We start from the raw sequence: 12,592 nt of genomic DNA on the forward strand, positions 1-12,592 counted from the left end.
CCTTGAACGTATCTTTTGGACTTTAGTACAAGTTCATTTTTGTTTGATTACCTAACATTTTTAGGCTCATGTGCTGTAAGTTACAGAGCACATACCTAAGCGGCCATCCCTCAGCAAACATTGAAGCAAAGGCATTTTCGATGTCAAAATCGCGAAACTCTCCCTTTTTATGCAAACTGGGTAGATATCCAGAAACCAACACATACCAAAAATTATATCTCAAAAGTGAATATTTGTGGTGTATTTTAAGTCTAACTGGACCATAAGTTGGAATTCGTTAGTACTCTAAATATCCAAATATATTTTAGTACAAGGTAGTAATCAACTTTCAATATTTTCTCAAGCTTAAAATTATTAATTATTGTTTGACATTAAAATTGTATACATTCTCATAGTTCTGTTTAATTTCAGGATCCAAATTTATGAATAAATAGGAGGGGGATACGAGGTTCAAGGTCAGATAACAATTTGTGGGCATGCTGCACATTGTAATAAAAAATGAAAATGGAAATCGTTTTTGTTTATCATTATATTTGTATGCAAAGCAGAATTTATGGAGATACCATGCAGCCAGCCTGCCCCACCCAAGTACCTGGTTTCGAGCACTCACACGTGTTTTGGCAAATTAACAAACCCACCTTTGCAGCCATTCTCTGTAAAACTCTAACTCGGGTTTATATAAGACGTCTGGGTTAGCTTTGCAGAGAGTTACAAATTGCTTTAAGAGCGTTAGCTGAGACTGGTCCATTTCTAACTGTCAGCGAATCTCAAACGAACGACGCAACGTTGTATTAACCGTGTTGAGACGACAGAGCTTGTGCCTTGTCACGTGACTGAAACAAGGAGAAGAGGGATTCCCCCGTTCTTACTTCTGGAAAAAGAATATTCAGGGGCCTTCAATGAAGTAGTCGATTTTATATCTATCTATTGAATTTGCTGGGGAATGATTTATCGGTAGTATCACATAGATCGATAAATCGATTTTATTATGAAGGAGGGCGCACTCGTGATGTGTGGAGAAGAGTGGTGGTAAACAAACAGCCAGCAATATGCAATATGGCTGCCTCCATCATGAACAACGTTCGAAAAGATTGTTTCCGTATTAGTTGTCAAGTGATCGGACTGAGTCTCAGTCTGAGACCGTTGACAACACCAAGAAATACATTTTCACGGACATATAGTTCCAGTGAGTGCCATTTTGTTTATTTGAAGAATGGAATAACTTATTTAAAATCTGTTTTTGGTATACATTTCTGCATACAAATCATCTGTAAGTGTTGGGTAGTGTTCGTAGCAGGGCTCATACCACTAATTAGACACCATAAACGACAATGTTAGCATAAAATTAGCATTTGGGATGACCCTTCCAAAGTTACAAAGATCAAAATATTATTTAATTTGTTGAAACCACATGTCTGTAATATAATTCTGGCCAGCAAAAATGTTGGCCAGCTCTACGTTCAATATTCTCAGAAACGCAGAGTTTTCTAATCGAGAGTTAAAGCGAAATGGTCGTCACCTGCGCACGCGCGGGAATTGAGTCCCAAGCGACGATAACAACACAGGCTAAAAACGCAAAGACTCATGGGTAGACGCTTGTTTGTAAACAATAACATGCTATGGCCATCTGACGCATGTGCAGGTGACGACTCCCCTGCTTTAAACAAAGTCAGCTGCACACTCAAGTCTAACAGCTGATGTAATTGATGTACGCCCTCATACATGTACATTGCGCTTCATATAGTGAGAGAAAACCCATAGGCACATGACACTGTTAGTACATCCATGATTGGTAGCATGTGACTTTAAGGCAATGCCTGGTGAGCAAGTGCAGCCAAGTAGCTTATTAATTTACAAAAAAAAATCAGAACTGACGTAACCATACAACAATAATAATAATAACTTTATTGCATCCTTAGAAGTACAAATTTTTTATTGGTTTACAGCAATAAATATATAAGTAATTGAAATAATAGCAAAGTAAGTAGAAAAAAAAAGTTAAGGCATTATTACCGTACTCGACCACGTTAGCACCCATGCCCAGGCCAGCGCCCACCCCCTACTTTATTCGCTGAAATCCATTCCAACAGATTGTACTTCGACATCGATAATTCACTTCCGCATTGCGTTACCGGGAAGTCTTAGAGAATTTCCGAAGAATTGCGTGGGTACAACACAGCATTCTGATTGCTTAATAACCAACTTGACTCGTTAGGTCAAACAACGCTGCTGCAGGTCAAATCTACAAATGCATCATGGCGGAAATTGATTTTCATCGAGAGTTTGCGTACGATCCAACACATTCGTCGGTGGATATAATGATGAGAATTTTGACTTTGACTGTGTTCCAACAGACTCTAATGCTTTTAATTTCATAAATTCTGGTGGTACGTAATTAATATTGTAATAAAATGTGCATATTTTCTGTGATCATTTCTGTTTCTTCATTGTAAAAATCAATGACGACACAACTAATTACGTAATTTGATTTCCCTTAAAGACCTAATTAACCCCCTCAATCTGTCACGTGATGAATCAAATTTTTCATTTGCACTCTTTTTCGAGGGGGGTGCTCGGGTAAGCGCCCACCCCTAAAAAATCATGATTTTCTGAGTTGAGGCCCCTGGTTGCTAACACGGTCGAGTACGGTATATCCAAAGAAAGCTCATTTCAATGAGTAAGAAGACAGCATAGGGTTCAGTTCATGTATGATTCATAATTCCATTAAAAGAATATAATTCATGCAAATGTTGTAAGACATTTGTGCAGAAAAAATACAAATCAACTTTCTAAGAATATCAAGGTTCTAAATACTACCATAGTGCAGTTCCTTGATGCATCAGCATATACAATGAATATAAACAAAAACATTGTCAATGTCCTTGTTTGAGACTATATTCTATAGCTGTTTTATACTTGTTTTGGGCCCCAATAATTTGGTTGTGAGCGAGACTTTTTGTCAATTTGCGTGATACACATATCTGACTGTGGAACTATTTATAACCTTGATTTTCCCAAAAAAATATTAGGTTGATTCCCATTTTTCCTACATAAAATGTATACAAATCCATTGGATCAAATTGCTATATATTAATTAATAGTGTGAATTATAGGTATTTAATGGTAGTAAGTTGTACATACAATGTAGAACATTGTAGCGCATGAACTGCGTAAGTCAATATGTAGCAGGCAATGTCTGGCAAGTGAGCACAGCAAAATAGTTTGATTTACCATAGAAAGACAAGGCCTGTGAACTGCAGATTGGGGTTAAAGAACTCACCTTGATTCCTGAATGGTCCCAGAATGAGGTATGCAATTAGTCCAAACTTCAAGGTGTTGCAGTGAGATTCAGGCCTTCTCGAGGGCTGATGAATCTTTCTTTGAAGGAAAGGTCACAATTTTCATATGCTTTCAGAAAATCAGAAATATTTGAAAAGCCAACTATCCTATCCTTAGAGTCTCTCAAGTCTGCTGATTCTTGGAACTGCTCTGTTATGTGTATTAAACTTCCCACCTGTAATTGACTTTATGAGGGATTTTGGTAAAGATCCCATCAAACACAAAAAACAACTCAAACTGGATTTAATTTGGTCAGATTGACTTAAACAAAATGAAGAAAAGTAATATATTCAAACTAATGGGTGAACCTTGCTGAATTGCTCAGAAACATTCAATTTGTCTGCAATAACTGGCAAAATAACAAAAAAAAAACAAGTGGTTTTGTGAATGTATTGCATGATTTTATTCAGAAACCAGCCATATTCGTTGAGTGTACATTGAAATACTATATAAAAGTTCCATACCCTTTATTATTTATTATAGTATACTGTGGTTATTTAAACCTAACCCAATCCAATACTTTTGTTGCCTGTAAGTGGGTCACTATTCCAATATTTTGGAATATTCGTAAGTATTACTCAGTAAAAACTAGGGACTTAAGTTTATAAAAAATGTTATACTTAATAACAACTTTGATAATTTCAGGAAACTTTTGATAAGACCTGAACACTCATGTGTTCAGGTTAGGAGATACAGTTTTGGGGCCTCTCACCCTGGCCTTTGCCTTAAATGTTTAGGTTATAACAAAATTACATAATATTCATAAATATTACTTACCGGTAGTTGTAAGCCTACAAAATCTTGTTATTAAATATAAAATTTATCCTAAAAATATTTGAAAAATTAAGTGTTAAAAAAAAAGTTGCCAGAACTCTTTTAAAACCTGTTTTAGACTCACTTGTTGGAAGCACGCAATGGAAGTTGTTGCGATCACCCTGCCTGTGTACTGTATGCATGTCTCTTTCACTTATATCTGAAGAACCACTTGTCAGATTTCAATAAAACCTGGTACATAGATTTCCTTGGACTATGCACAGATCAGAATAGTTTTTCATGGATTTTTTCCACTGTTATCTCAAGAACCATTCAACAGATAAGTAGTAGTTCTGAACATAAGCAGTTCTGAAAGATCCACTGCCTTGTTTATTTCTTTGTTCAAATTTGTAAATATGGAAAATCTAATTTGTATGATAATTTTAATTTAGCAATTTTTAGCTGTTTACTATGATTTCACTGAAATTTGGTACACAGATGCTTTGGGGTAAACCACACTTGTAATTCATTTAAGGTTGAATTATTGCATACTAATTTGCATAAATTAGCAAATTTATAGGTATTCCACAGATGTATATTTTAATCTATAGATAGCAGTCAATTCCTGATTAGTGATTACTGCTTTCATTAAAAACTAAACATAATATAACTATAGAATTTTGCAGCACTATTAAAGTTGTAGACATTCATTTTCATCACTTCAAGATGGTATGACTGATCATGATAAACATTTATATATTTAAAAAATATAATCTTATCATTGAAGCACATTTCTTCTATTTTCTTTGCATTTTCTTTGAAACAGCAAATAAAATGGCACTAGACGTATATTGACCAGCATTCAATTATTTTCAAATTCTTGTTTTTAGCTCCGCTGCCGACTTTGTCGAGCGGAGCTTATCATATGAGTGATTGTCCGGCGTCGTCGTCCGTGTCAATGTTTTACTTTTTCAACTTCTTCTTGAAAACTAATAGCCTGTATGCTTTGATACTTGGTGTATATGTACCTTGGGTAGACCTCTCTCAGATTTGTTCATTTCATGATCATATTTTCAATTCTCTAATTTTGGTGAATATTTTTGTAATTTTTGGTAAAAAGTGATATTTTCGACTTCTTGTTTAAAACCGCAAGTCCAATTGCTTTGATATTACATATATAGGTACTACATGTGTATCTCTCTCAGATTTGTTCATTTTGTAATGATATCTTCCATTCTCTAATTTTGGTGAATATTTTTGTCATTTTTGGTAAAAAGTGATATTTTCGACTTCTTGTTTAAAACCCCAAGTCCAATTGCTTTGATATTACATATATACAAATGTAGGTACTACATGTGTATCTCTCTCAGATTTGTTCATTTTGTAATGATATCTTCAATTCTCTAACTTTGGTGAATATTTTTGTCATTTTTGGTAAAAAGTGATATTTTCGACTTCTTGTTTAAAACCGCAAGTCCAATTGCTTTGATATTACATATATAGGTACTACATGTGAATCTCTCTCAGATTTGTTCATTTTGTAATGATATCTTTAATTCTCTAATTTTGGTGAATATTTTTGTCATTTTTGGTAAAAAGTGATATTTTCGACTTCTTGTTTAAAACCGCAAGTCCAATTGCTTTGATATTACATATATAGGTACTACATGTGAATCTCTCTCAGATTTGTTCATTTTGTAATGATATCTTTAATTCTCTAATTTTGGTGAATATTTTTGTCATTTAGGTAAAAAGTGATATTTTCGACTTCTTGTTTAAAACCGCAAGTCCAATTGCTTTGATATTACATATATAGGTACTACATGTCGACCTCTCTCAGATTTGTTCATTTTGTAATGATATCTTTAATTCTCTAATTTTGATGAATATTTTTGTCATTTTTGATAAAAAGTGATATTTTCGACTTCTTGTTAAAAACCACAATCATTTATGGTTAAAAATTATATTTTTGAATTCTTGTTTAAAACAGCAAGTCCCATTGCATTGATACTATGCATATTGTTCATTTTCTAATGATGTCTTCAGTTCTTTAATTGAAATGTGCATTGCTAACAGCGGAGCTATCTCAGCCGAGAGGCTGCTTGTTTAGATTTCTTCCACATTCCCTCTATATGTTATCTATGGAGCTTGCTTCATGAGTGGCCTTCGACTGCTCCTATGCTCATTATTACATGTTATATTTTGCTATATGTGGTAAGTCATTGGGGAGGACGAGTACTGAGTACGATATGTTAATGTCCAAAAAATAATGGTAATCATCAAAAATACGTGAGGATTATTCATTACTCTTTCAGATGGAATTAAAAGTTCCATTTTGCCTCCATCCATAGTCCCTATTTTCTATGGAGTCCAACTGTCTTTTCTAAACTGATCCACACCTTTTCACAGCTTAATCAAATATAGTAATTTGAAAATCAGAAGCAATCTCAACTTCAATAATATCTTTACTGACATATCAAAGTGAACAATTGAGTAGAGTATTGTAAAAACGTTTGGTTAACACATCACTTGCCGACACCATTCATTTCAACAGGTGGTGTGTTAAACGTCATGGGAGACATCTTGCAAATATTGACACAATGGAAATTAGTAAACAATAAGAAATATACCTGTACAAATATTGAAACTGAATAAGACAGAGCAGAGATTATCCTGCATCCACTCTCATTAGTACTATAACTTCAAACTGTTTTCTGTACTATATTTCTCACGTTACTTTTTATTTTATTTTTTGAACAGGTGCTCCAATACAGAGTCAAATAAAGACACATAGAGCTCCATTGAATATGCCAACTCGTTACTTAGGACAACCAACACCTTATACCCACCCACATCTCATGAAATATGGTGAAATCACTCCTGGAATTGACAAACAGGAATATGTACAACGTAGAAAAAGATTGATGTCTGAGATTGGAAAATTATCTGCCAAAGATAAAGTAAAACAGCATCACGTGGTTGTTGTTCTTTCACATCCCCGTATGTACATGACTGACGAAATCCCATACCCGTTCAGACAAAGTACCGATTTTCTTTATTTATGCGGTTTTCAAGAACCTAATAGCATACTGATATTAGAAAGTTTGCCTGATCAGCCGTTACCAGCACACAAATCAACACTCTTGGTGCCAAAGAGAGATGTGCACAGAGAACTATGGGATGGGCCAAGAAGTGGAATTGAAGGCGCACTAGATTTTATAGGTATGAATACAGCTTATAACAATAATGATCTGAGTGAATATCTAACACACTTCACCAAGAAATCAAATGTTGTACTCTGGTATGATTTTCTTAAACCAACACATCCCGCATTCCACAGTAAGTTAATGAAGGGATTAATTCTACCAATTCGTAATCAAGGATGCAGCATTAAAACATTAGAAGAAACATTACATCAGATGAGAGTTATTAAATCACCAGCAGAGCAAGAACTGATGAAACAGTCTGCAATTATTGGGAGTGACGCTTTGACAGACGTCATGAGAAGCAGTCGGCCACTAATAAACGAATCTCATCTATATGCTATGGTTGATTATCAGTGTCGTGTACGGGGTGCTGAATTTTTAGCCTACCCTCCTGTGGTTGCCGGTGGTAACAGAGCTAACACTTTACATTATACAAATAACAACCAAACCTTACAGCCTGATGAGTTAGTCTTAATGGATTCCGGTTGTGAATATCACGGATATGCAAGCGATATAACAAGAACCTGGCCTGTCAGTGGTAAATTCACATCAACACAGAGGACTCTATATGATATTGTATTGGATGTACAGAAGAAGTGTCTGAAGATGTGTTCAGTAACAGACATGACATTGGATAAGATATACAATGAAATGTTGACAATATTAGGAGGACATTTACAAGATTTGGGAATTCTTGACAAGGCATTGGATGAAGTGGAAGTCAGAAGGGTAAGATTTCTCATCATTACATGTATTATCACACTTTCAATAAATTCAGAAACAGAGGCTTATACAAATGTTTTATAATATGCATTTAAGTTTATTTAAGTTTTACAAAATTAAAAATCTTATTTTATATGGTTTGATTCACCAACAGAGAACAAGTGTATATTGCCCCCACCATGTAGGTCATTATCTAGGAATGGATACCCATGATACACCAAGAGTAATGAGAAATGTAAAGCTATTACCTGGTATGGTTGTGACTATTGAACCAGGTAAGATATTGTGTATATTGCCCCCACCATGTAGGTCATTATCTAGGAATGGATACCCATGATACACCAAGAGTAATGAGAAATGTAAAGTTATTACCTAGTATGGTTGTCACTATTGAACCAGGTAAGATATAGTGTATATTGCCCTCACCATGTAGGTCATTATCGAGGAATGGATACCCATGATACACCAAGAGTAATGAGAAATGTAAAGTTATTACCTGGTATGGTTGTCACTATTGAACCAGGTAAGATATAGTGTATATTGCCCTCACCATGTAGGTCATTATCGAGGAATGGATACCCATGATACACCAAGAGTAATGAGAAATGTAAAGTTATTACCTGGTATGGTTGTCACTATTGAACCAGGTAAGATATAGTGTATATTGCCCTCAACCATGTAGGTCATTATCGAGGAATGGATACCCATGATACACCAAGAGTAATGAGAAATGTAAAGTTATTACCTGGTATGGTTGTCACTATTGAACCAGGTAAGATATAGTGTATATTGCCCTCACCATGTAGGTCATTATCGAGGAATGGATACCCATGATACACCAAGAGTAATGAGAAATGTAAAGTTATTACCTGGTATGGTTGTCACTATTGAACCAGGTAAGATATAGTGTATATTGTCCCCCACCATGTAGGTCATTATCTAGGAATGGATACCCATGATACAGCAAGAGTAATGAGAAATGTAAAGTTATTACCTGGTATGGTTGTCACTATTGAACCAGGTAAGATGGAGTGTATATTGTCTTCAACAATGTAGGTCATTATCTAGGAATGAATACCCATGATACACCAAGAGTAATGAGAAATGTAAAGCTATTACCTGGTATGGTTGTCACTATTGAACCAGGTAAGATATAGTGTATATTGCCCTCACCATGTAGGTCATTATCGAGGAATGGATACCCATGATACACCAAGAGTAATGAGAAATGTAAAGTTATTACCTGGTATGGTTGTCACTATTGAACCAGGTAAGATATAGTGTATATTGCCCCCACCATGTAGATCATTATCTAGGAATGGATACCCATGATACACCAAGAGTAATGAGAAATGTAAAGCTATTACCTGGTATGGTTGTCACTATTGAACCAGGTAAGATATAGTGTATATTGCCCCCACCATGTAGGTCATTATCTAGGAATGAATACCCATGATACACCAAGAGTAATGAGAAATGTAAAGCTATTACCTGGTATGGTTGTCACTATTGAACCAGGTAAGATATAGTGTATATTGCCCTCAACCATGTACTAGGTCATTATCTAGGAATGGATACCCATGATACACCAAGAGTAATGAGAAACGTAAAGTTACTACCTGGTATGGTTGTCACTATTGAACCAGGTAAGATTTAGTGCATATTGCCCTCAACCATGTACTAGGTCATTATCTAGGAATGAATACCCATGATATACCAAGAGTAATGAGAAATGTAAAGTTATTACCTGGTATGGTTGTCACTATTGAACCAGGTAAGATATAGTGTATATTGCCCTCAACCATGTACTAGGTCATTATCTAGGAATGGATACCCATGATACACCAAGAGTAATGAGAAATGTAAAGTTATTACCTGGTATTGTTGTCACTATTGAACCAGGTAAGATATAGTGTATATTGCCCTCAACCATGTACTAGGTCATTATCTAGGAATGGATACCCATGATACACCAAGAGTAATGAGAAATGTAAAGTTATTACCTGGTATGGTTGTCACTATTGAACCAGGTAAGATATAGTGTATATTGCCCTCAACCATGTACTAGGTCATTATCTAGGAATGGATACCCATGATACACCAAGAGTAATGAGAAATGTAAAGTTATTACCTGGTATGGTTGTCACTATTGAATCAGGTAAGATATAGTGTATATTGCCCCCACCATGTAGGTCATTATCTAGGAATGGATACCCATGATACACCAAGAGTAATGAGAAATGTAAAGCTATTACCTGGTATGGTTGTCACTATTGAACCAGGTAAGATATAGTGTATATTGCCCTCAACCATGTACTAGATCATTATCTAGGAATGGATACTCATGATACACCAAGAGTAATGAGAAACGTAAAGTTACTACCTGGTATGGTTGTCACTATTGAACCAGGTAAGATTTAGTGCATATTGCCCTCAACCATGTACTAGGTCATTATCTAGGAATGGATACCCATGATACACCAAGAGTAATGAGAAATGTAAAGTTATTACCTGGTATGGTTGTCACTATTGAACCAGGTAAGATATAGTGTATATTGCCCTCACCATGTAGGTCATTATCTAGGAATGGATACCCATGATACACCAAGAGTAATGAGAAATGTAAAGTTATTACCTGGTATTGTTGTCACTATTGAACCAGGTAAGATATAGTGTATATTGCCCTCAACCATGTAGGTCATTATCTAGGAATGAATACCCATGATACACCAAGAGTAATGAGAAATGTAAAGCTATTACCTGGTATGGTTGTCACTATTGAACCAGGTAAGATATAGTGTATATTGCCCCCACCATGTAGGTCATTATCTAGGAATGAATACCCACGATACACCAAGAGTAATGAGAAATGTAAAGCTATTACCTGGTATGGTTGTCACTATTGAACCAGGTAAGATATAGTGTATATTGCCCTCAACCATGTACTAGGTCATTATCTAGGAATGGATACCCATGATACACCAAGAGTAATGAGAAATGTAACGTTATTACCTGGTATGGTTGTCACTATTGAACCAGGTAAGATATAGTGTATATTGCCCTCACCATGTAGGTCATTATCTAGGAATGGATACCCATGATACACCAAGAGTAATGAGAAATGTAAAGCTATTACCTGGTATGGTTGTCACTATTGAACCAGGTAAGATATAGTGTATATTGCCCCCACCATGTAGGTCATTATCTAGGAATGGATGCCCATGATACACCAAGAGTAATGAGAAATGTAAAGCTATTACCTGGTATGATTGTCACTATTGAATCAGGTAAGATATAGTGTATATTGCCCCCACCATGTAGGTCATTATCTAGGAATGGATACCCATGATACACCAAGAGTAATGAGAAATGTAAAGTTATTACCTAGTATGGTTGTCACTATTGAACCAGGAAAGATATAGTGTATATTGCCCCCACCATGTAGGTCATTATCTAGGAATGGATACCCATGATACACCAAGAGTAATGAGAAATGTAAAGCTATTACCTAGTATGGTTGTCACTATTGAACCAGGAAAGATATAGTGTATATTGCCCCCACCATGTAGGTCATTATCTAGGAATGGATGCCCATGATACACCAAGAGTAATGAGAAATGTAAAGTTATTACCTGGTATGGTTGTCACTATTGAACCAGGTAAGATATAGTGTATATTGCCCTCAACCATGTACTAGGTCATTATCTATGAATGGATACCCATGATACACCAAGAGTAATGAGAAATGTAAAGTTATTACCTGGTATTGTTGTCACTATTGAACCAGGTAAGATATAGTGTATATTGCCCTCAACCATGTAGGTCATTATCTAGGAATGGATACCCATGATACAACCAAGAGTAATGAGAAATGTAAAGTTATTACCTGGTATGGTTGTCACTATTGAACCAGGTAAGATATAGTGTATATTGCCCCCACCATGTAGGTCATTATCTAGGAATGGATACCCATGATACACCAAGAGTAATGAGAAATGTAAAGTTATTACCTGGTATGGTTCACTATTGAACCAGGTAAGATATAGTGTATATTGCCCCCACCATGTAGGTCATTATCTAGGAATGGATACCCATGATACACCAAGAGTAATGAGAAATGTAAAGTTATTACCTGGTATGGTTGTCACTATTGAACCAGGTAAGATATAGTGTATATTGCCCTCAACCATGTACTAGGTCATTATCTAGGAATGGATACCCATGATACACCAAGAGTAATGAGAAATGTAAAGTTATTACCTGGTATTGTTGTCACTATTGAACCAGGTAAGATATAGTGTATATTGCCCTCAACCATGTACTAGGTCATTATCTAGGAATGGATACCCATGATACACCAAGAGTAATGAGAAATGTAAAGTTATTACCTGGTATGGTTGTCACTATTGAACCAGGTAAGATATAGTGTATATTGCCCTCACCATGTAGGTCATTATCTAGGAATGGATACCCATGATACACCAAGAGTAATGAGTAATGTAAAGTTATTACCTGGTATGGTTGTCATTATTGAACCAGGTAAGATATAATGTATATTGCCCTCACCATGT

The 12,592-nt window shown here is 35.6% G+C and overlaps 2 protein-coding genes across 2 annotated transcripts in view; one reads left to right on the plus strand and one right to left on the minus strand.

The window, feature by feature from the left end:
* The window catches only part of LOC100367290 (putative protein FAM10A4), a 68,242-nt gene extending 67,414 nt beyond the window's left edge, over positions 1 to 828 (minus strand). The window contains exon 1 of the mRNA XM_085498162.1: positions 639 to 828. Within this exon, the coding sequence (XP_085354288.1) occupies positions 639 to 748 (110 nt within the window). The 5' untranslated portion in view covers positions 749 to 828. The remainder of the gene's footprint in view (positions 1 to 638) is intronic.
* A 228-nt stretch (positions 829 to 1,056) lies between these two features.
* The window catches only part of LOC100378545 (xaa-Pro aminopeptidase 3-like), a 31,024-nt gene continuing 19,488 nt past the window's right edge, over positions 1,057 to 12,592 (plus strand). Inside the window, exons 1-3 of the mRNA XM_085498637.1 lie at positions 1,057 to 1,186; positions 6,853 to 8,027; positions 8,176 to 8,296. Coding sequence (XP_085354763.1) covers positions 1,057 to 1,186; positions 6,853 to 8,027; positions 8,176 to 8,296 — 1,426 coding nt within the window. The remainder of the gene's footprint in view (positions 1,187 to 6,852; positions 8,028 to 8,175; positions 8,297 to 12,592) is intronic.

Source organism: Saccoglossus kowalevskii, chromosome 4, assembly GCF_978046115.1.
Source record: "Saccoglossus kowalevskii chromosome 4, keSacKowa6.1, whole genome shotgun sequence".
In the NCBI taxonomy this organism is placed as follows: Eukaryota; Metazoa; Hemichordata; class Enteropneusta; family Harrimaniidae; genus Saccoglossus; species Saccoglossus kowalevskii.